The sequence below is a fragment of the Anomaloglossus baeobatrachus genome, chromosome 1 (assembly GCF_048569485.1).
Source record: "Anomaloglossus baeobatrachus isolate aAnoBae1 chromosome 1, aAnoBae1.hap1, whole genome shotgun sequence".
Taxonomy (NCBI): domain Eukaryota; kingdom Metazoa; phylum Chordata; class Amphibia; order Anura; family Aromobatidae; genus Anomaloglossus; species Anomaloglossus baeobatrachus.
In genome coordinates, this window is record NC_134353.1 from 289,845,591 (window position 1) to 289,870,222 (window position 24,632).

The 24,632-nt window shown below is 46.7% G+C and overlaps 1 protein-coding gene across 1 annotated transcript in view; it reads right to left on the bottom strand.

Annotated features, from left to right (window-relative positions):
* LOC142291931 (NADP-dependent alcohol dehydrogenase-like) overlaps positions 1–23,861 on the bottom strand; it is a 74,870-nt gene extending 51,009 nt beyond the window's left edge. Inside the window, exons 1-2 of the mRNA XM_075336898.1 lie at positions 23,737–23,861; positions 13,573–13,674 (exon numbers count right to left, since the gene is read on the bottom strand). Of these exons, the coding sequence (XP_075193013.1) occupies positions 13,573–13,674; positions 23,737–23,754 (120 nt within the window). The 5' untranslated portion in view covers positions 23,755–23,861. The remainder of the gene's footprint in view (positions 1–13,572; positions 13,675–23,736) is intronic.
* Positions 23,862–24,632: the final 771 nt, after the last annotated feature.

The window sequence follows — 24,632 nt, forward strand, 5'->3', positions numbered from 1 at the left end:
TGCAATGAAAACCACTCAAAAATGCAATAAAAACCACCCACCAAACCATAGTGTGAACTTAAGGCCGCTTTACACACTGCAACATCGCTAGCAATGTTGCTAGCGATCGCACCCGCCCCCGTCGTGCGTGCGTCATGGGCAATATCGCTAGTACGCGTCACACACACATACCTTCCTAACTACGTCACTGTGGCCGGCGAACAAACTCTTTTTTTAAGGAGGAGGTTCATGCGGCATCACAGCGATGTCACACACCGACCCACCAATAGAAGCGGAGGGGCAGAGAGAAGCCGCATTAACGTCACTCCCACCTCGTTGCCGGAGGATGCAGGAACGCTGTTGTTTGTCGTTCCCGGGGTGTCACGCGTAGCGATGTGTGCTGCCTCAGGAACGACGAACAACCTGCATCCAAAATAAGCAATGATATTTGAGAAAGGAACGACGTGTCAACAATCAACGATTTTTGCTGTTTTTCGGATCGTTAGTGGTCACTCGTAGGTGTCACACGCAACGACGTCGCTAACGACGCCAGATGTGCGTCATGAATTCCGTGACCCCGACAACATATTGTCAGATAAGTCGTTGCGTGTAAAGCGGCCTTTAGTCTTTTAAGTATTGATAAGAGATCAGTGCAGAGTTTAGCCTTTGCCTTAGGCCTGTTTCATGCGTCAGTGATTCTGGTACGTTTGTGCTTTTTTTTTCTACGTACCAGAATCACTGACATACGCAGACCCATTATAATCAATGGGTCTGCTCACACATCAGTGATTTTTCACTGACCGTGTCTCCGTGTCCGTGATTGCCGCATGGAGACATGTCAATTTTTTTCTGGCATCACTGATGTCCCACGGACCACGCAGTGGTGTGATCCGTGAAACACATGCCAGAAAAAAACGTGCATATAAAATAAAAATCATTTTTACTCACCCGGCTTCAGCCATGCTCTCTGCAGCCTGTTCTGCCTGCTGCTTCTGAGCCGGCTCATTACTGTCGTGCATATTCATGAATGCACGACACAGCCGACCCGGAAGTGTGACGCCCTTGACTAGCCAGGTAGTCACATACATACCAACATACACACCCCCACCCTAGGCAGTTACAGCAGTCAATCAAAAACCCTTGTTGCCTCCCTCCAGGGCCTGATGTCCACACCAGGTGGGGCGGAGCCAGGCGGTTGGCCCCACCCACCGAGGAGTTCACAAGCCTCGAGGCGGGAAAAGTGTCAGATCAGTTGTGGAGGTGAAAGTGAGAGGAGTAAACACTTAAGGTGTCTGGGTCGGAGCCCAGGCACTGACAGCAAGGTTGGCAGACAGTGGTGGCCGTTTGCAGGAGTTGGTGGAACTCCGCAGATCCGTAAGGACCGGCGTCGGGCGTCGGCCCGCCGGTACGGACCGGGGAACGGAGTGAAGCTAAGCACACAGGTAGGGCCATCGGACCCCGACCAGGCTTGGAGCCGCCTTCAATAGTCAAATCCGAATGTGACAGGAACCCCCGGGGTTCCCTAACAACCAAGTCCTGATTTGAAGGCAACCGCTCACACCGTGAGGATATACAGCCACCGCCACAGGCTAGAGATCCAAGGGCCAGCGCCTGCGGGCAAAACGGGCTCCTACGGCACCTATACGCCGGGGAGCGGACTACCAGTGGGCAACCACGGGAATCAGAACATTTCTAAAAGGTGCAGGGAAAGACAGCCACCATCAGCCGTCCGGTGAGAGCACAACATCAACACTGCAGCCGGCTGCGGGACCCGTCCATCCGGCCGTTTTGGTTTACCAGAGACTTTGTCAGTGATTGTCTGAGTGAGTACACCAGTGCCGTCCGGCACCGCACCGCGCAGTCCCTGCACCCCAGCCATCCAGCCTCCCCGTTACACCACCGGGCCCCGGGATCACCAAACCCCCTACCCACGGAGGGGACAACATCCCAGCTGCACCCCACCATCTTTCCCGGGATCCCCGTTACCAGCAGCAGTGGTGCCATCATCACCACGTCCCGTGAGTGGCGTCACGAACAATATCCCTAACCAAACCACCCCTTTTCACTCACGGGCGAGGAGCGCTGCTCGAGTCCCCGGGTTCGGTCCACCGCTCGAGCCACCGAGCAGCAGCAGCAAAAGCCCCGGACTCGAGCGTGGTGAGCGCGTCCCCTCCGCCCGCGACAGAAGCAGCTGCTGCGGGGGTCAGCGCCAGCTGGATGCTGCACCACGGGAGCGTTCAGCACCAAGGAGAGCAGGAGCGGCACAGGTGAGTTAATCTCTATGTGCAATCACGGACCACGGAAAACGGAGCCCGGATTGCACTTAGACAACCCACGTGTGCCGTGAATCATGGCACAGGGAGGGACATGTGCGTGTTTTACACGTCAGTGAAGAACGTCTGTGTTTTTCACTGACATGTGAAATGGGCCTTAGTTAGTGTGCTACAACAAGGTGCTAATTCTGTTCAGGAGCAACAGAATGTACCTTCAATTATACCCTACTCTCTAGATCCATAAACACACCATCAAACCAAAAATGTGGCAAATTGATATGTTAATAAAATAATGTAAGTTTGATGACTACATCACCCCTGCTGGGCACAAACACTAAATTAACAATGTTCACCAGTTTGCCTCCACATCCATCTAGGCATTCTGCCAACAGAACATGTTCTTGGGAGTGTATAACTGTCTGCAAAAGAGACCTCAGCCAATGGAGGACACACCTCACCCTCTGGAAAATCTCAGTCCTCTGCCAACAAACCTGTTGAGGCAGGGACTGTAAAGAAAACATCGGCACACAAAGAGTTTGGGTGAAAGCAGACTTAAGACTCACTTACACAGCAGGGTCCTGTGCAAGGAGCCTGTACAACAGTGTACAGAGTCTGTATGGTCTCTTTATAAGGCCATGTGCACATAGTGAGGATTTGGTGAGTTTTTACCTCAGTATTTGTAGCCAACACCAGGAGTGGGACAATCACAGGAAAAGTATAATAGAAACACGGGCACCACTTCTGTATTTATTACCCACTCCTGGTTTTGGCTACAAATACTGAGGTAAAAACCCCACCAAATACTCAGCATGTGCACGTGATCCTACTGACCAGCCGTACAGTCAACATGCACATACGGACACATTGAGGCTCAGTTAGACTCTTTGTGACTTTTTTTCACATACAGACGCATTCAGGTTCAGTTAGACTCTGTGACTTTTTTTTTCTATTTCATTTGAACAAAAGCTAAAACAGAAAAAAAATCTCTGTATGCTTTTGTAGGAAATTAGAGACACAAAGAGATAAAAGAGGCTCATGCACCTCTATGAAAGTCCTATTACAAGCGCCATACAAAAATTGTTGTGTGTAGCACTGGTATTTAAAATTTAACCTTTATTAGTTTATGATAAAAATATTATATAAAAACCCAAACAAGTGATATCACAAGGTAGTTGAGCACAACGTACCTATTGGATGTATAGAAAAGGAGTTATTCAATATACCTTCACTGTCCTCCTAGTTCAAAAATAACCATCCAAATAGAAAGTGACATTGTGCAAAACCGTTAGCCTCCCAAAATTGCACACTTGCAAGGCAGTAATTTACCACAGGTCACAAAAAGTACTGAGGTATATAGTCAGGGAGGACAAACAAACGGCTTAAGTGAAAATAGTGCTCAAAAAGTGCAAATAGTGCAATCAATGGTGGCAGTGGGGTCCATGCTCACCGTCTACCCCACTACTTCAACGCCATACAAAAATGCTGAATTCACATGGGCATTATGAAATTCATTATGTTGTATTTTAGTAAAATTATCCATCATATGACATCATAATTTCATGGTGTCCTCCATATTACAAAAAAAATAAAAAAATATATAGTGCTACTTATATGTTGAATTGTGCGATGGAACATAGTGATAAATGTTCCATATAGAGTTCAACCGAGCCTGAGGCTATGTGCGCACTAGAAATTGACTTTCTTAAGGAAAAACCGGACCCTCTGAAAGAATCCCGCACCTGTGGTAAAATCCGCACCAAAACCGCAACGAAATCCAGATGCAGTTTTGCCGCGGTTTTGGTGCGGATTTGCCGCGTTTTTTCCGCAGGTTGGTCCCTGCGGGTTTTTACCATTAGCTATGGCTAAAAACCAGAAATACCTGCGGAAAAGAAGTGACATGCTCATTAATTCCGCAGCGGAAATTCCGCGGGTAAATCCGCAAGTATAAGAAAAACGCAGTGTGCGCACAGCATTTTTTTAATACCCATAGGTTTTGCTGGGGAATGACTGCAGGAATGTTAGAAACATTTTCTGCAGCAAATCCACAGTAAAATCCACGGTAAATCAGCAGCGTGCGTACATAGCCTATACCACATTCACAGCCATGTGCTATAGCACTTACCTATTGTCACGCTCCCCGGGTCCCCTGTCACGCTCCCCGGCTCCCCTGCCACGCTCCCCGGCTCCCCTGCCTCACTCCCCGGCTCCTCTGCCAGGCGTCCCCCGCTCCACAGCCTCCATGCCCCATCACCTGCGGTCCCCAGGCAGCCCGGTCCCCGCTCCCAGCGCCCGTCGGCAACTCTGCTCCAGCCCGGCTCTCCTGCTTCCTGTTCACCGCTCCCTGCTCTGGCTTCTGGCACCCGGGCCTCGCGCATGCGCATTAGGGCGCGCGCGCGGTCATTGACCCTCTCTTAAAGGGCCAGTGTCCTCTAACAGGATATTGAAGAATCAGGTACAGGGTATATAGGGGAATCCTCTCCAAGTGGGCGGGGCCTGTTCTTCGTGTTTTGCTAAGCTAGGAGTCAGGTCTCCTTGTGTCTTCTGGTATACTTACCTATCTCTCTCGTAGAGCCGCTCCTGCCTCGCCAACCGGTCCGGACGATACTCGAACCCCGAACGGTGACTGTCTGCCATCCCGTCAGTTCATACCATCTCCAATCCCTGTGGTGACCCGTCTTCTCGCTCTGTCGGTTCCGGACTCTGCCTGACGTCATCTCGGCCTCCGAACCTGAGCTCCGTCACCCGGACTACCTTCAGTGACTCCGTGGTCCCAGGGACTTCTCCACTCCTCTGAACGGACTGTCCTGCTACCCGTAGTGCTTCGGCTACCGGGCACCTTGCCTTCGGTGAGGTGTTCAGCCCAGTGGATCCACCTCCTGGGTCTGCCCGTCCACCTGGCCCTAACAGTAAGAACAGGCCATGGATCCCGCCGAAGCACTAGCGGCCCAGCTGGGTACCTTGCAGCAGGAACTCGTACGACAGCGCGAGACTCAGTCCCGCATGCTGGCCTTCATGTCCTCGGTGGATACCCGCCTGAACACACTGCAAGCAACTGCCACGTCCCTGGCATCTCAGGCTACTCCTGCACAGTCCACGGCCACGGTTCCCGTGGCGGCTATCTCGGAAGCTTCTAAACTCCGCTTGGCCTCTCCACCCCGATATGCCGGAGATCCCAAGACCTGCAGAGGATTCTTAAACCAGTGCTCCCTCCATTTCAAGCTGCTTCCGCACCTGTTTGCCTCCGACCAAGCCAAGGTGGCGTTTGTGATGTCCCATCTAGAGGGTGAGGCACTGGCCTGGATGAACCCCTTGTGGGAAAAGGAGGACCCTGTAACCACTAACATCCAGGACTTCCTGCAGGCGTTTAGAACCACCTTTGACGAACCCGGACGTGCCGCCGCATCCGCCTCATCACTCCTCAGGCTACGTCAGGGGACCATGACGGTGGGGCAGTATGCCATCCGCTTCCGCACTTTGGCCTCAGAATTGGGGTGGAACAATGAAGCCCTCACCGCCGCCTTCTGGGAAGGACTCTCCAGTCGTATTAAGGACGAGCTGGCAGGCCGCGATGTTCCTTCTACCCTGGACGCCCTGATCGCACTAGCCACCAGCGTGGACCTCAGATTCCAGGAACGATCCAAAGAGGTGTCCCGTGAGAGACGTCCGATACGGCATTCCTCTCCTCCGCAGAAGCCCGCCGTACTTCAGTCAGCGTCGTCTGGTGTCTCTGTCCACGAGCCCATGCAGATTGACCGTTTGCGGCAGTCCGAACAACGCCGAGCAGAACGGCTCGCCAAGGGCCTCTGCTTCTACTGCGGAGAGGGCACACACCTGCTACGTTCCTGTCCAGAGAGGCCGGGAAACTCCAAAGCCTAGGGTTGGTGGGAGAGGCCACTCTAGGTGCTGGGACTCTCTCAGACCCGGTTATGTGTACTGTTCAAGTAACAACGGGAGAGACGCGGTTCACGGCCGAGGTGTACCTCGATTCCGGGGCAGCAGGCAATTTCATCCAGCAGGCCACGGTGGACAAGTACCAGGTGCCTGTTACTCCACTCGACAAACCCCTCGTGATTGCCTCTGTAGATGGGAGACCCCTCTCTGACACCATCTCGTGGATCACCAAGCCGGTGGAACTACGTATCGGTGCCCTGCACACCGAGAACATCGCTCTCTACGTCCTCCCACACATGTCTCATCAAATCCTGCTGGGACTCCCCTGGTTACGGACACACGAACCGTCAGTCAGCTGGTGTACTGGTGAAATCACCCGATGGGGCTCCTCTTGCCACGAGAACTGTCTGAAGACTATCCAGCCCATCCGACGACCTCCGGCTCCGGAGTCCCTACCGGGACTGCCTTCGGCCTATTGGTCCTTCGCGGACGTCTTTGATAAAAAGGAGTCAGAGGTACTGCCGCCACATCGTCCTTATGACTGTGCCATCGACCTACTCCCGGGAACTACACCACCTCGAGGACGGATATATCCTCTGTCTCCTGCTGAAACAAGGGCCATGTCTGCCTACATCACAGAGAACCTGGCAAGGGGATTCATTCGGAGATCCTCCTCTCCTGCTGGAGCAGGCTTCTTCTTCGTTAAGAAGAAAGAGGGCGACCTACGCCCATGCATTGACTACCGGGGATTGAACCAAATCACCGTGAAAAATAAATACCCCCTGCCGCTCATCCCCGAATTGTTTGGTCGACTTAGAGGAGCTCGTGTGTTTACCAAGTTGGATCTTCGGGGTGCCTACAACCTGGTCCGCATCCGCTCTGGGGACGAATGGAAGACCGCATTCAATACTCGCGATGGGCACTAAGAATACTTTGTGATGCCCTTCGGCCTGTGTAACGCACCAGCAGTCTTTCAGGAATTGGTGAACGACGTGTTCCGGGACCTTCTTTACGTCTGTGTGGTGGTGTATCTTGATGATATCCTGGTCTTCTCTCCGGACCTCCAGACCCACAGAGAGAACGTGCAGCTGGTACTACAAAGACTGAGAGAGAATCGGCTGTACGCCAAGTATGAGAAGTGTGTCTTCGAGCAGTCTTCTCTTCCCTTCCTGGGTTATGTAATCTCCGATACCGGTCTGCAGATGGACCCGGAGAAGGTCTCTTCCATTCTCAACTGGCCCCCTCCTTCCGGACTGAAGGCAATCCAACGCTTTCTTGGATTGCAAACTATTACCGTCAGTTCATCCCTCACTTCTCTGCCCTGACTGCACCTCTCTCCGCCTTGACCAAGAAGGGGGCTAATCCAAAGGACTGGTCACCTGCGGCTGACGCCGCGTTTGGCTCCCTGAAACAGGCATTCGCTTCCTCCCCTGTGCTCCACCGTCCTGAGTTAAACCGACAGTTCACCTTGGAGGTGGATGCCTCCTCCTCGGGAGCCGGAGCAGTGCTCATGCAGAAGTCCTCCTCCGGGAAGATGGTTACTTGCGGTTTCTACTCCAAGAGCTTCTCAGCGCCTGAACGCAACTACACCATCGGTGACTGAGAGCTATTAGCAGTCAAACTGGCTCTAGAAGAATGGCGCTACCTTCTGGAGGGAGCAGTGTACCCCGTGATCATTTACACGGACCACAAGAACCTGGAATACCTGCGGTCCGCTCAGCAACTGAACCCACGGCAAGCCAGGTGGTCCTTGTTCTTTGCCAGGTTCGATTTTCAGCTCCATTTTCGACCCGCGGACAAGAATGTGCGAGCAGATGCCTTGTCCAAGTCATTCATGCCCATGGGACAGGAGGAGGAGACATCCCAGCCCATCATCTGCCCAAGTAAAATCATTGCGGTGGCCCCTGTTACCCTGGCCCAGATACCGCCCGGGAAGACCTAAGTCTCTGAGACTGACAGGCAAAAAGTGTTGCACTGGGGCCATGCCTCAAAAATAGCCGGCCATGCTGGTCAGAAGAAAATATGGAGTGCAATTGTACGTCACTACTGGTGGCCATCCCTTTGCACGGACGTCGCGTCTTTTGTTTCAGCCTGCTCCTCTTGTGCCAGGAACAAGACGCCCAAACACCTACCATATGGTCGTCTTCTGCCTCTGCCTATACCCTCCGTTCCGTGGCAACACATTGCTATGGACTTTATTACAGACTTGCCCCTGTCCTCCGGACACACAGTCATATGGGTCGTGGTGGATCGGTTCTCCAAAATGGCTCATTTCGTCCCTATGGCTGGACTGCCCTCTGCCCAGGAACTCGCTGACGCCTACATACAGCACATCTTCCGGTTGCATGGCTTTCCATCACACATTGTGTCTGACAGAGGAACTCAGTTTACCTCCCGCTTCTGGAGGGCTCTCTGCAAACATCTGGGAGTGACTCTGGACTTTTCTTCAGCCTACCATCCTCAGTCGAATGGCCAAGTGGAACGAGTCAATCAGATCTTGACCTCCTTCTTACGTCACTACGTTAACGCCCATCACGACGACTGGTCCACGCTTCTTCCTTGGGCTGAATTCTCCCATAACCACCATGTCGGTGAGTCCTCCTCCAGCTCTCCCTTCCATGTCGTTTACGGACTTCAGCCTTCCGTCCCATTACCTGTATCCTCTTCCTCGGATGTCCCTGCTGCTGATGCTGTAGTCCGTGACTTTACAACAATTTGGGACTCTGTCAAGACGTCCCTTGGACGTGCTTCCCTGCGGATGAAGAGACACGCAGACAAGAGGCGTCTGGATCCTCCGTGTTTCTCTCCAGGAGATCTGGTCTGGCTTGCTTCCAAGTACGTCCGATTGAAGCTACCATCATACAAGCTGGGTCCTCGCTACATCAGGCCGTTTAAAGTCCTCAGCAAAATAAATGAGGTCTCCTACAAGCTGCAGCTCCCGGCCACGATGAGAATACCCAACTCCTTCCACGTCTCAAGCCGGTTGTCCTTGGTCCCTTCTCTGCTGCTGCCAGTTCTGCTCCTCCTCCTATTGCTGATGATGACATCTATGCGGTAAGGGATATCATGGCCATGAAAACTGTACGGGGCCGACAGTTCTTCCTGGTGGACTGGGCTGGGTATGGTCCTGAGGATAGGTCCTGGGAACCCCGGGAGAATGTGGGTACTCCTCTGATACGTGCCTTCCTGTCCCGCTTGCGGGGAGGGGGGCGTGGGGGAGGGGGTACTGTCACGCTCCCCGGGTCCCCTGTCATGCTCCCCGGCTCCCCTGCCACGCTCCCCAGCTCCTCTGCCAGGCGTCCCCCGCTCCACAGCCTCCATGCCCCATCACCTGCGGTCCTCAGGAAGCCCGGTCCCCGCTCCCGGCGCCCGTCGGCAACTCTGCTCCAGCCTGGCTCTCCTGCTTCCCGTTCACCGCTCCCTGCTCTGGCTTCTGGCACCCGGGCCTCGCGCATGCGCATTAGGGCGCGCGCGCGGTCATTGACCCTCTCTTAAAGGGCCAGTGTCCTCCAACAGGATATTGAAGAATCAGGTACAGGGTATATAGGGGAATCCTTTCCAAGTGGGCGGGGCCTGTTCTTCATGTTTTGCTAAGCTAGGAGTCAGGTCTCCTTGTGTCTTCTGGTATACTTACCTATCTCTCTCGTAGAGCCGCTCCTGCCTCGCCAACTGGTCCTGACGATACCCGAACCCCGAACGGTGACTGTCTGCCATCCCGTCAGTTCATACCATCTCCAATCCCTGTGGTGACCCGTCTTCTCGCTCCGTCAGTTCCGGACTCTGCCTGACGTCATCTCGGCCTCCGAACCTGAGCTCCGTCACCCGGACTACCTTCAGTGACTCCGTGGTCCCAGGGACTTCTCCGCTCCTCTGAACGGACTGTCCTGCTACCCGTAGTGCTTCGGCTACCGGGCACCTTGCCTTCGGTGAGGTGTTCAGCCCAGTGGATCCACCTCCTGGGTCTGCCCGTCCACCTGGCCCTAACACCTATGTAACCTAATGATTTGTCTTTAGGCCTACATGGGAGTGTAACTTATGGGTGGATGGGTTTCAGTCAAAGGTCAGGAAAGGAGCCCTGGAGCCACCATATAGGTATGTGTATATGTATATGCAGGGGGTATAATAAGTATTCAACATGTCACAAATTTTCTAAATAATATAATATAATAAATAAATAATAATAATATATTTCTTGAGGTGCTATTGACATAAATTTCTCATCAGATGTTGGTAACAACCTATCCAATCCACACATGAAAAGACATCAAAACAATACAGGTCCAGAAATTAAGTGATGTGTAATAATGAGAAATGACACAGGGAAAAAGTATTCTACACGCTTACTTAAATTTATTTAATACATCATACAAAAGCGTTTGACGCTTCCTGTATGGAGAAATTAGTCACATGCTGCAGTGCTCAGGTGTGATTTTGGCCTGTTCTTCCACACAAATACTCTGCAAATCCTGAAGATTCCGTGGGCTCCTTCTATGAACGCTGAGCTTTGATTTCTTCATTACATTTTCTATTGGATTCAGGTCAGACGATTATCTGGGCCATTCTAGCAGCTTTACTTTCTCTGACATCAATTAAGAGTTTCCTTGATTGTGTGTTTGGGATCATTGTCTTGCTGAAATATCCACCCTTGTTTCATTTATCACCCTGGTAGATGGCAGCAGATTTTCATCAAGACTGTGTCTGCACATTTGTACATTTATCCTTCCTTCAATTACATGAAGTTTGCCAGTGCTGTATGCCGAAAAACATCCCCACACCATGGTGTTGCCACCTCTAAACGTCTCTGTTTGCATGGTGTTTTTGGGGTGATATGCAGTGCCTTTTGGTCTCCAAACATGGAGTGTATTATGCCGTCCAAAGAGTTCAATTTGTTGAGCAAACTTTAAACGTGCTTGAACATGCTTTTTGTTTAGCAAAGGAGTCTTGCTTGATAAGCGTACATACAGGCCATACAGGTTGAGGGCATTACTTATTGTTTTCTTTGAAACAATTGTACCTTTCGATTCCAGGTCTTTCTGTAGCTCCCCACAGATGGGCCTTGGCTCTTGGACAACTCTTCTGATAATTCTTTAAAAAAAACTTTGTCTGAAACCTTCGGGGAGCACCTCTTAATGAAATTATGTTTTTTCCACTTCCAGATTATGGTTCCATCAGTACTTACTGGAGCCTTCAGTAGTTTAGAAATTCTACAGTAACCAATGCCATCAGTATGTTTTGCAACAACAAGGTTGCAAAGGTTTTGAGACAGCTCACTGGTTTTATCCATCATGAGATGTTTCTTATGTGACACCTTGGTAATGAGACAACAATGAGACACCTTTTTATAGGCCATCCGTTGAACCAATTGATAATATTTTTCACTAATTGACAGAATTCCTTTTAAATTAGTGATAGATTTTAGCTAGTGTCATGAGTTTCCATGGCTTTGTGCAACTCTTTTTCTTCAATACTTTATTCCTGTGTAATTTATCATTATTGCACATAACTTAATTGATTACATCTATGGTTTGACTTTATGCCTATGTGGATTGGATGGGAGTTAACTGACATCTGCAGAGAAATTGTAGAACATTGGTGTTTTGTTCAGTACTTGTTTCACCCTCTTATTATAGCTATCTATATACACACACACACACACACACACACACACACACACACACACACACACTAGAAAACACTACTAAAAATCATGTTATACTGGAATCACAAGTTGAATATGTGTGGCAGTTTTTGAGCAAAGGGGTAATTATTCTTTCCTTTGTACTTTTCCATCACTGCATCTAGAGCTTCAGTAAAACAGGATGTGTAATTCCAACCTTTAAACAACCTTGAACAGTGGATGGAATGGAGTTTTTCCTGAAACCACCAAGTGTGAAAAAGGCAAAGGCTCTTAGCATTTTTTTTCCTACACAAAATGAAACAATGCCTAAAATCATAAAACCCTGTGTGAATATGCCTATGTGTGAAACCTTGAGATTTGGTAATACAATTTTAAGACAGCAAGTTACAGGGAATCTGTCAGCAAATCTTTGCTATGAATCTGATGACAGCATGCTATAGTGGTTAACACATAGAATTTAACAATGTGTCTCTTCTCAAAGTACGTGTTTTTATTTACCTGCTTTGGTTGTTTTATTACCAGGACCTTATCATTGTTTGGACTACATTGCTCGTGTCTGGTAGTTCAGCATACCTGTCCTCTGATAAGCAGCTTATGGTCTACCAACATTATACATAGAGAGCCTGGTGTGGGCAGCGTTAGCTTTCAAGGCTCTGCTACATGCTAAATCTAAAATCTCCGATTCTGTCAGAAAGTCTGCACCCAGTAAACTAAAGGCCCTGTCACACACACAGATAAATCTTTGGCAGATCTGTGGTTGCAGTGAAATCATGGACATATTGTTCCATTTGTACACAGCCACAAACCTGGCACTGATTGTCCACAATCTCACTGCAACCACAGATCTGCCACAGATCTGCCACAGATCTGCCACAGGTCTGCCACAGATTTATCTGGGTGTGACAGGGCCATAAGTGATACATCGTTGGATTCAAGGTCTGTTTTCCTACATCATGCTGCTCTCAGATGAGATAGCAAAAACCTGCTGACAGATTCCCTTTAAATGGCATTGGAAGGAGATCTTTTTTGGAAAGTAGTGGGCTTTGTCCTCTCCAAGAAGATGGACAGAATGTATAATTTATGATAGATCTGAAGATGAGTCAAAAAAAGTCTGGTCTGCGCGATTTTGTGCGCGACGGGCAGCGATATGCCCGTCTCGCACAAACAATGGCGGTGGGTCGCATTCTAGCGATATTGGTACCGATATCGCAGCGTGTAAAGCCCGCTTAAGGCTTCGGCTCCACTTGAGTTTTGCATGGACGATTCAATCTGATAAAACATCGAATTGCTCTCACTCTAGTGCAAAACTATGGGGCAGTGTCCATCTGCAAATGATTTCTCATGCCATAGTGGCACACAAAATTCATTTCAGCACGCTGCATTTGGCAGCGAGTCTCGGCTCACGCCCCCCATACAAGTCTATGGGAGTGTGTGAAATATTGCACTGCACTCGCATGTAATCCGAGTGTAGTGAGATATACGAAGAGACAGGCAGCGAATGAGATGGGAGAAAGTTACAGAGCTAAGTGCTACAGAGCACCTTTCCTGACCTTTGACTGATCGCAAGATCGGATCACAGTCGTATGACCCCTGGCTGACGCTTGTAGGAGAGGGTCAATAGCATATTACAGAAAAATGGTGTCTTTTTTTATGGAATTTGCCCACTTTGCCTTTGGGTCTGTTTCTGATCCACGTTCTTCCTTTGACATTTATTTACTTTGCATAATGTATATTACAGAATTTTCTCAGCAACAAATACATTTGCGTTATATTTTATTACAGTTCTCTTACCTTTATGCGAACTTCATGAGCCTTTGGTGGAGCAACCTCAATCTCTTCAATGCTGAGGGGCTTAGAGGGTTCCCAGGCAATGGCAGCCTTGCATTTAATGACCTTAAACATAAAACCATTGTGTTGGATAATGTTTCATACAATTATCTAACATAATTATTGTGAACATGTGAAACCAGCCATGGATTTATGACTAGTCATTTCAGCACAGAAATCTAACATAATAGTTTGGCCTGTGGACATTTAAAAGAGAAACGCAGCTGAAACCACTTGTAAGATGGTGTTCACCAACTGCAGCCTCAACTGTCCAAGAAAATTAGATTTGTAGATTTATAAAGCTTCCTACTATTCATATTTACAAGTATTTAGGCAATGTTGTTTTTTTAATAACTAAATATAACATTTATAATAAATAAGTAAAGGTTCAGTTATATAATGCTTTACTACAGTGCAGGCATATGGGGATATATTGTGAATACTGGAACAAACATCTCAGTTATAATTATTTGTATGAGTTCTTAGCTAAGGCTCCTTTTACGCCGCAGTATTTTACATCGGTATTCGTCTCAACTGAGCGTATAAAAATGTCGTCCAGGAAAAATTGTTTTTCATATCCATTATTATCCATATGCCATCCATTTTTATACATCAACAGGTAATAAAATTTACAAGACAAGTTCAGGTTGCTGTGTTAAAGGGGTATTCCCATCTCCAGGATTCTATCTCACTATATATTAGGCGTAATAATAATACTAGCAAATACTTATGAAAAGCGATGTCACTTACCTAACAGTTAGGTCCAGAAATATTTGGACAGTGACACAATTTTCGCGAGTTGGGCTCTGCATGCCACCACATTGGATTTGAAATCAAACCTCTACAACAGAATTCAAGTGCAGATTGTAACGTTTAATTTGAAGGTTTGAACAAAAATATCTGATAGAAATTGTAGGAATTGTACACATTTCTTTACAAACACTCCACATTTTAGGAGGTCAAAAGTAATTGGACAAATAAACCAAACCCAAAAAAAAAATTTTAGTTTCAATATTTTGTTGCGAATCCTTTGGAGGCAATCACTGCCTTAAGTCTGGAACCCATGGACATCACCAAACGCTGGGTTTCCTCCTTCTTAATGCTTTGCCAGGCCTTTACAGCCGCAGCCTTCAGGTCTTGCTTGTTTGTGGGTCTTTCCGTCTTAAGTCTGGATTTGAGCAAGTGAAATGCATGCTCAATTGGGTTAAGATCTGGTGATTGACTTGGCCATTGCAGAATGTTCCACTTTTTTGCACTCATGAACTCCTGGGTAGCTTTGGCTGTATGCTTGGGGTCATTGTCCATCTGTACTATGAAGCGCCGTCCGATCAACTTTGCGGCATTTGGCTGAATCTGGGCTGAAAGTATATCCCGGTACACTTCAGAATTCATCCGGCTACTCTTGTCTGCTGTTATGTCATCAATAAACAGAAGTGACCCAGTGCCATTGAAAGCCATGCATGCCCATGCCATCACGTTGCCTCCACCATGTTTTACAGAGGATGTGGTGTGCCTTGGATCATGTGCCGTTCCCTTTCTTCTCCAAACTTTTTTCTTTCCATCATTCTGGTACAGGTTGATCTTGGTCTCATCGGTCCATAGAATACTTTTCCAGAACTGAGCTGGCTTCATGAGGTGTTTTTGAGCAAATTTAACTCTGGCCTGTCTATTTTTGGAATTGATGAATGGTTTGCATCTAGATGTGACCCCTTTGTATTTACTTTCATGGAGTCTTCTCTTTACTGTTGACTTAGAGACAGATACACCTACTTCACTGAGAGTGTTCTGGACTTCAGTTGATGTTGTGAACGGGTTCTTCTTCACCAAAGAAAGTATGCGGCGATCATCCACCACTGTTGTCATCTGTGGACGCCCAGGCCTTTTTGAGTTCCCAAGCTCACCAGTCAATTCCTTTTTTCTCAGAATGTACCCGACTGTTGATTTTGCTACTCCAAGCATGTCTGCTATCTCTCTGATGGATTTTTTCTTTTTTTTCAGCCTCAGGATGTTCTGCTTCACCTCAATTGAGAGTTCCTTAGACCGCATGTTGTCTGGTCACAGCAACTGCTTCCAAATGCAAAACCACACACCTGTAATCAACCCCAGACCTTTTAACTTCTTCATTGATTACAGGTTAACGAGGGAGATGCCTTCAGAGTTAATTGCAGCCCTTAGAGTCCCTTGTCCAATTACTTTTGGTCCCTTGAAAAAGAGGAGGCTATGCATTACAGAGCTATGATTCCTAAACCCTTTCTCCGATTTGGATGTGAAAACTCTCATATTGCAGCTGGGAGTGTGCACTTTCAGCCCATATTATATATATATATATATATATATATAATTGTATTTCTGAACATGTTTTTGTAAACAGCTAAAATAACAAAACTTGTGTCACTGTCCAAATATTTCTGGACCTAACTGTATGTGCAGGGCATTACTGTAACTTAGGAATCCAAGGTTACAGCAACACATATAGCAACAGTTAGTTGCTAATGGTCGGAACTATGGATACCATACACATGAAGTATGTAAAGGACTAGGGGAAATTATAAGCAGATGGGTAAGGAATTGGCTAAAAGATAGGAAACAAAGAGTAATCATAAATGGTATATTTTCTAAATGGGCTATAGTCAGCAGTGGGGTACCACAGGGATCTTTGCTAGGACCGATTCTTTTTAATCTCTTTATTAATGACCTTGTGGATGGGATTGATAGTAAAGTGTCAGTCTTTGCTGATGACACCAAACTATGTAGGATAGTTAAAAACAGACCTTCAAAGTACAATATTACAAAATGATCTGGATAAGATGTCAGAATGAGCAGATACTTGGCAAATGAAATTTAATGTTGATAAATGTAAAGTAATGCACCTACGATGGAGTAATCCTATAGCTGCGTATACATTAAATGGAAGTAATGGAAGTATACCCGGGAAGGACTACAGAGATAGATAGATACTACAGAGAAGGACTTGGGTATTCTGGTTACAAATAAGCTGAGCAGCAGCACTCAATGTCAAGCAGCAACTGCAAAAGCAAACAAGGATCTTGGAGATGGGAATACCCCTTTAATAATCCCAATGTATATGTAAAAATCAGATGCTGTATGGCTGATATGTACGAAATCCGTTTTTATTTTTTTCACACTCACAGACTTGGATACCCAAGTCTCATCTGAACTATGGAAGAGTCCAGTGCATACTGCAATAATTTTTCATACGGATATTTGGAGTATGGGGAAAAATGAACAGTTATTTGAGCAGTCAAATAAAACGGCATTGGTTTGAGTGCTGTCTGAGTGAGATCAGATGTTTTTATGGACAACACTCGAACCTGAACATACGGTTGTGTGAATGTTCTCTTTGCAGAATAATAAGAAGTGGGTTCAAAATAAAGACAAGATGGAGTAGTTTCCATTAGGCCAGTTTTTTAACTCATGTGAATAAAGGTCAGTGGGTTTTCTTTCATCAATTTTTTTCTTAAATAGAATATTTCTTAGCTTCTCCTACCCATGAAGGCTCGATCAAATGCCCGTTTCTCATATACTGCACCTGTTAAGATGTGGGATTTTCATGGATAGAAAACATACCTGTGTGGCCTATGATTTAATGTGTAATCTGTCTTTATTCTTGCAATGGACATGAGAAGCTTTTTATTTTTTTTATTACTTTAATGCATACGAGTGAAACAGTGATGAAAACTGAAGCATTGGTTGGCTTAAGAAAGATCACTGATGCATGAATGTAGCCTGAAACAGTAAAATACAGGTGTGTGTGTGTGTGTGTGTGTGTGTGATAAACTTGCATTGGCATGTTTTGTTAGCAGCACTGTTCAAAGTATGACATTTTTCATCTTTTTTTATGAAATCCATGATCTGCAGAAAAACAAAAAGGTCATGAGAAGTGACACATTGATTGTAATGAGTCTGTGATCTATCCAAAAATTAACAGATACCACACGTGCCAAAAAAATAAAAAAATTGATGTACATAAGATCGTTTTTCCTGTGTTTGCTCCTCCAGTAGTTTTGACTTGAAAATAAAGGCTAAAAAGATGCAGTGTGTAAGTACCCTAAATAAAAATATTGAGGTATGCTCATACGAGCGTATGACTTGGACAGGGACAATGAGGGAGAGCAGATGGTCAGCTTTTTTCTCATCCAAATTCTGGATGAGAGAAAAGTCGCAGCATGCTGTGATTGTCAGGAGAGACATGTCACTCGCACTCATACAAATCTATGGGTGCGATTGAAACATCGGACTGCACTCGGATGATATCTGAATGCAGTGCGATAATCGCATCAGCTGACAATGGAGGAGATGGAGAGACTAATCCCTCCCTCTCCTCTGGAGCACCCGCCCTCTCCTCCGCAGTCGTGATCCAATCGCAAGATCAGATCACAGTCACTCGGTTTCATGCTGGCAGTACAGCGTGAGCCGAGGGTCATTAGCTTATTGCATCCGATACACTCGCATTGGATACCACACCACTGTGTGAATCCAGCCAAAGGGCTCATGCGCACGTAACTGCAGAATATTCTGCAACGATTTGACAGCACATATGCGCTTCAAATCAATGCAGAAATGTGACGCCCTGGGCAAGCCAGGGGTCACAGGTCATTGCACCACCACACCCTACACACCAGTTAGGCACACCAAAGCTACCAAAATCCTTGTTGCCTTCCTCCAGGAGCTGGTGTTCACACCAGGGGGTGGGCCAGGTGGTTGGCTCCACCCACCGAGGAGTTCACAGCTCTGGAGGCAGAAAAACCAGGCAGTTTAGCTCAGGGAGAGCTTGAGTAAACAGTGAAGTGGAAGTCCAGCTAGGGCAGTGAAAGTGAAGCAAAGTGAAGTGGTAAAGGAGGACGGAAAGGTGACAGTTGTAAAGCCTGAAGTTGGTCCGGGTGTGTGCCCCGGGCCGAGAGACAGCAAGGTCAGCAGACGGCGGTGATAGTCCGCAGGGGTGACTGCTCAGGAGTTCCTGGAAGGACCGCGGACGGGTGGTGACCCGGCGGTCTGGAGCAGTGGACAAAGGACAGTCAGCACCAGGGCAGGGGCCTCTCGGACCCTGGCAAGGCTAGGAGTCGCCATAAGTTGCCAAATCCGTCAGTGAAGGGGACGACGTCTCCAAACAACCAAGTCCCGATTGAAGGCAACAGCCCAAACATTAAAGCAGAGACACCGCCACCGCCAGGGCACCAGTTTCTGAGGGCCAGCGCCTGCGGGCAAAGAGTAGAGCCATCAACCATCAACAACATTAGGTGCAGGAAAAGGGACATCACCATCACCTACTGGGGAAGCAAGTGCAGCCGTCCGTGGGAACCGTCTTCCCAGCCGTGTGGTTTACCGAGAACTGTGTCATCGTCTCAGGCTGAGTGAGTACCACAGTGCCGCAAGGCACAGCGCTGCCCCCGCGTCCCTGCGCCCACCAGGCCCTGCATCTCACACCTAGTCACTGGGCACCGGGATCACCAACCCCTACCCACGGAGGGGCAACACAACAACTTGCTGCTCCACGCCATCACTCCCGGGATCCCCATACTGAGCAGCGGTGGTGTCAACAAATCACCACAACCGTGGGTGGCGTCACGGACAATAGACAATATCCCAAGACCCAATCCCCTTTCACTCACGGGCGAGGAGCGCCGCTCGAGAACCCCCGGGATCCGGCCCACCGCTCGAGCCACCACTGAGCAGCAGCCGCCGGACCCGAGCAGAGGGGTGAGCGCAGTGCTGACACCCTCCTCCCCGCCCGCAACAGAAACACTGCATAATGAATGCAGTATTTTTGTTAAAAAAAGCCGATTTCATGTGCTATGGCTGTTGCCTCCACCATAGACAGAGTGGGAGCTGCATCCATAGCGCACGGAATAATTGACATGCTGCTTTTATAAACGCACAGATTTGGGTCAAAATTGTAGCACCCAAATCGCTGCATTCATAAAAGCATCGCATGCATTTACGCTGCAGTACAATACACAACGTAAATGCATGTAAGTACGCAACGTGCCCATGAGCCATAAAGGGGCCTTTACACGCCGTAACATCCCGTCCACCTCCTTCCTTCATTTCCGGTGGCTGCAGGTAAGCTGCAGTTCGTCGTTGCCGAGGTGTCACACAGGGCCTTAAAGGCCTTGTTACACGCAATGAGGAATCTAACGATATATCGCCGGGGTCACAGATTCCGTGACGCACATCCGGCATCGTTAGCGACATTGTTCCGTGTGACACCAACTAGCGGCCGTTGACGATCAAAAATACTCACCTTATCGTTGATCGTTGACACGTCGTTCATTTTGAAAAAAATCGTTGATTGATGCAGGATGCAGGCTATTCGTCGTTCCCGAGGCAGCACAAATCGCTACGTGTGACACCTCGGGAACGACGAACTACAGATTACCTGCGGCCGCCGGCAAGGAGGAAGGAAGGAGATGGGCGGGATGTTACGGCCGCTCATCTCCACCCCTCCGCTTCTATTGGGCGGGCGGCCGCTTAGTGACACCTCTGTGACGCCACACGAACCGCCCCCTTAGAAAGGAGGTGGTTCGCCGGCAACAGCGATGTCGCTAGGCAGGTAAGTCCATGTGACTGCTCCTAATGATTTTGTGCGCCATGGACAGCGATTTGCCCGTGACGCACAACCGACGGGGGCGGGTGCTTTCACCAGCGATATCGTTAGCGATATCGCTGCGTGTAAAACCCCCTTTACTCTTGTATTGTCAGCATGTTTCATGGCCAGGATTATGGAAAGAATTCAACAAATTCCATAATTCACAGACTTTGTTTGAAATACGTAGAAGAAAAAGCAATGAACTGAAAAAGTCAATAAAAACACAATTTAGGTGGACAGTCAAATGTATCAGATACAGGTGCAATATCATGCATGCATAACTAACCTATGAAATAGAAGATGAAATAGAAGATAAAGCAATGCACTAGGGGGATGCAAACCTGAATGGAATTTTATTAAACAATAATATAACAGACCACACCATTAAAAAAAAACAAACAAAACAAAACATTACAAACCTATTGAATATGTGCTGATATCTGTCTAGAAATGTAGTCAAAGGGACAATAAATATGAACAATGATATATAAAGAAAAATAATAAAGGAGTCGGTCCACTGCAATAGTTATGTATTTAGAATAGTCTAAGCTAAATGGCAATGTGCAAATATCATGCAAAGGGGACCCAACAGGTGCTGACAAACCAGATAAGGAAATACATGGCAAATGTGCCCAGAAATTGAAAGTATAAATATATTAGAGCCTGCAGTTAAAGGGGTTTTCCCACTAACAAAATTCATTTGAAGGTTGATTTTAATCAATAGATCTTGGAATAATAATAATAATAATAATAATAATAATAATAATAATAATAATAATTTCCACAATTGGATTTGTTTAAAACAAATAAAAAAAAAATGTTCCTGTGCTGAGATGATCTTATATATGTGTCCCTGCTATGTACTGTGTAATAACTATGTCTGACTGCACAGGCACATGGGCTAATCATACCAAAGCTCCTGGGCTGGAGAAGCAGTAAAAAAAGTATACAGACAGCACAGCAAAGGATCATAGCTTATTCTTTTTGTGAGGTAAAACAGTTTAAAAAAAAAAAATAGACAGGGTGTATCATATCATAAAATTCCATTCAGGTGTGCATATCTTTAGTGCATTGTTTTTTCCTCCATTTCACAGGTTAGTTATGTATTCATGATATACAGTAGGACCTGTATATCTTTGGCTGTCCACCTTAATTGTATTTTTATAAACTTTTTTTCAGCATTACTTGTAGAAAGCAATCAAGAATTTCAAGCTTTTTTCATGCCATTTCTTAGGATAGTTGAGTTAGTTTTATAGCAATTGAAGCATGATTTATTTCAGCCATTTTTGAAGTTTAGAGGAGATTTAGCACAAATACCAGACAAGTAATATCAAGGACAGCATGTTTTTAACCTAAAATAAGGCCATCAAAAACATACTATTTAAAAAAGAAAAAAAAATTAAAACACTAAAAAAGAGAAAATGCTGTTTGTGTATTAAGTGTAAAAGCCGCTTTACACGCTATGACATCACTAAAGCGATCTCGTTGGGGTCACAGAATTTGTGACGTACATCCGGCCGCGTTAGTGATGTCGTTGCGTTTGACACCTATGAGCGATTTTGAATCATTGCAAAAACTTTCAAAATTGCTAATCAGTGACATGCCCCCCCAATCTCGATTATCGTTGCTACTGCAACTACAGTTCGTCATTCCTGCGGCAGCACACATCGCTCTGTGTGACACCGCAGGAACGAGGAACCTCTCCTTACCTGTGTCCCGCCCACAATGAAGAAGGAAGGAGGTGGGCGGGATGTTTATGTCCCGCTCATCTCCGCCCCTCCGCTTCTATTGGGCGGCTGCTTAGTGACGTCGCTGTGACGCCGAACGAACCTCCCCCTTAGAATGGAGGCGGTTTGCCGGTAACAAAGACGTCGCTAGGCAGGTAAGTAGTTTGACGGTTCTGAGCGATGTTGTGCGCCACAGGCAGCGATTTGCCCATGTCGCACAACCGATAGGGGTGGGTACGCACGCTAGCGATATCGGTAACGATATCGTAGCGTGTAAAGCGGCCTTAAGGGTTTGTTCAGATGATGCTTTTTTTTCTTTTTTAGATGGCACACGGACAGCACACAACGCGTTGAAGTGAATAGTGTAGTTCAGTTGAACTACAATGGTTCACATGTAAAATATTTCAGCTTGCACTACAATTTTTTGGATCAGATGTGACAATATTAAACTCAATGGCTGCATTCTATCCAGACACCATCTATATAGCGTCCACAATCATTAGCCGAGAAAATGGGTGATATATACAGTTATGAAAAACAGTCATTTTTTTTCTTAATTGGACCTCTAACATTTAGGCTATGTGCGCACTTTGCGTCGAGGTAGTTGCAGGTCTAACTTCATCCTCTGGCAGAAATGGTTTTTGCCAAAGTTGGTTTTGACCACAAAAACGCGATAAATACGCGTTTCCATTGCTTAAAGTCAGATGTGTTTTAAATACAAAGACACTTCTAAATAAAGTTTAAACATTCAAACACTATGAAAAAAACGGAAAAAAATAACAAAATATCAAAATTATTATAAATCAAAAATTGGCTTTTTTTATTAAAATGATATGTTTGTGATAATCATTCTGCATAAAATTACATTTATTTATGAATTTTCTTAAAAATAATTGTCGGACAATAAGTGTGTGTAAAGGGACATATCATGCCATTAATATTTTGCCAAAAATGCATGCAATTAATTGGTCCTAAACGCATGTTTTCAGCATCAAAAAGCAGGTAAAATGCAAGAATTTTGATGTTGATGCGTTTTGCAACTTCTCATTGACTTCAATGTTAGCAAAACGCTGCCCAAATGGCAAAAACAATTGACATGCTGCTTCTTTAAACGCTGAGTTTTTGCCCAAAAATATGCAAATTAAACGCTGCGTTTTTAACAGCAAAGTGCGCACAAGAAAACCCCATTTCCCTTAGACTTTGCTTGAAAATCAAAACGCATGCCTTTTGTCATTAAAACGCTGCAGTTCAAAGCGCTGCGGAAACGCAGGTAAAAACGCAAAGTGCGCACATAGCCTTAAAGCCAGTAAATAATGAAGCTCATATCACACATGCAGTTTTTAAACCAGGGCGGAGGTGGGGGAGGGGAGTGTAGGGTTGAATGATTGGTGGGATCTCCGGACCTGGAACTCCAGTGATCTGTTTACAAATAAAATGCACATAGATATAAAAATGTAATAGGTTTAGTTTCCCTTTAAGGATCTGCACACACTCCATTCTTGGCACCATCTTATTTCCTACATCTGTATTAGGTTACTCTTATTTTTCCAGAATTGTAAACAGCTCACTGTATGCGAGCACAATGTTCACAGAACATTTTATAGATTTCATTCTTGAGTATCTGACAAATCTTGAGACCTCGTAAATGCATCGGTTGACTAAATATAGGAAGTAACACAAACTGCAAAAAATGCAGACATACAAATACTATAAAGCATTGTCATTAAAAGGCATTTAACTAAGAAAGAAGCAATATGCCAGCATAGCAGCGTTCTAATGTTACTCGTACAATACCTTTCCTGTGGTGCACATCTTGGTGTCGGTTACAGGGCTGAACACTGTCTCCACTTTAACCTTCTTGTGTCCTGTGTGAGTATTTGACACTCCCTGAGCTTTTTCTTCAGCCCCAAGCACTGCGTCCTAGGCAGGCTTATAAACTCTGCCTGCCTGAGATTTTGGCAGACACAATCCACTGTACACAATGGGTTTGTCATTCTCTGTTGCACGTTGACAATGATTTGTTTGCTTTACAGTTAATATTTCATCAAATGCATTATTATTTGAAGCGTAAATTAGGTCAGATAACATTAGTCAGATTCCATAATCTATAAATTGGTAAGATGTGGGTGTAGCACCCAGGGGGAAGGGGGTAGTCAGGCATGGGTCTTGTACCTGCTTTACTCGTCACCAGGCCGGTGTTGTAGTCTGGGATGTCGCGGTGGCCTGCCCGACTTTGTGCCTCCGAGGGAGAATGATGGGGGTTGTAGTAGGATGATTGTTGTGACGCCACTTGTGGTATGCGGCCAGAGATTAGCCGCCGCTGCTGTCGCAGTCCTCCGGGGTGGATGGTAATAGCAGCCGAAGATGGGATCGCTCCCCACAGGTGGAGCGGGCCCCAGGAAGGATGATGAGGGGAGTAGTGATGACGAAGGCCTTTGGCGCCGAGGCGAGCGGCGGCGGTGCCGGTAATAAGAATCCGAGTCAGATGCTGCGGTTCCAGGTATCTTTACTCACTCTTTATGTCGCTCGCCTGGGTAGTACTGGTCACCCGCTGTGATGTGCCCCGTCGACCTTGGATAAGTTAGAAGCAGACACCAGTGTTTGAAAGAAGAAGGTCCTTTTTCAGAGTTACCCTTCTGAAGAACGTGGACTGCTCCAAGCCACAGGCCCCGTGAAGAGAAGAGAAGAAA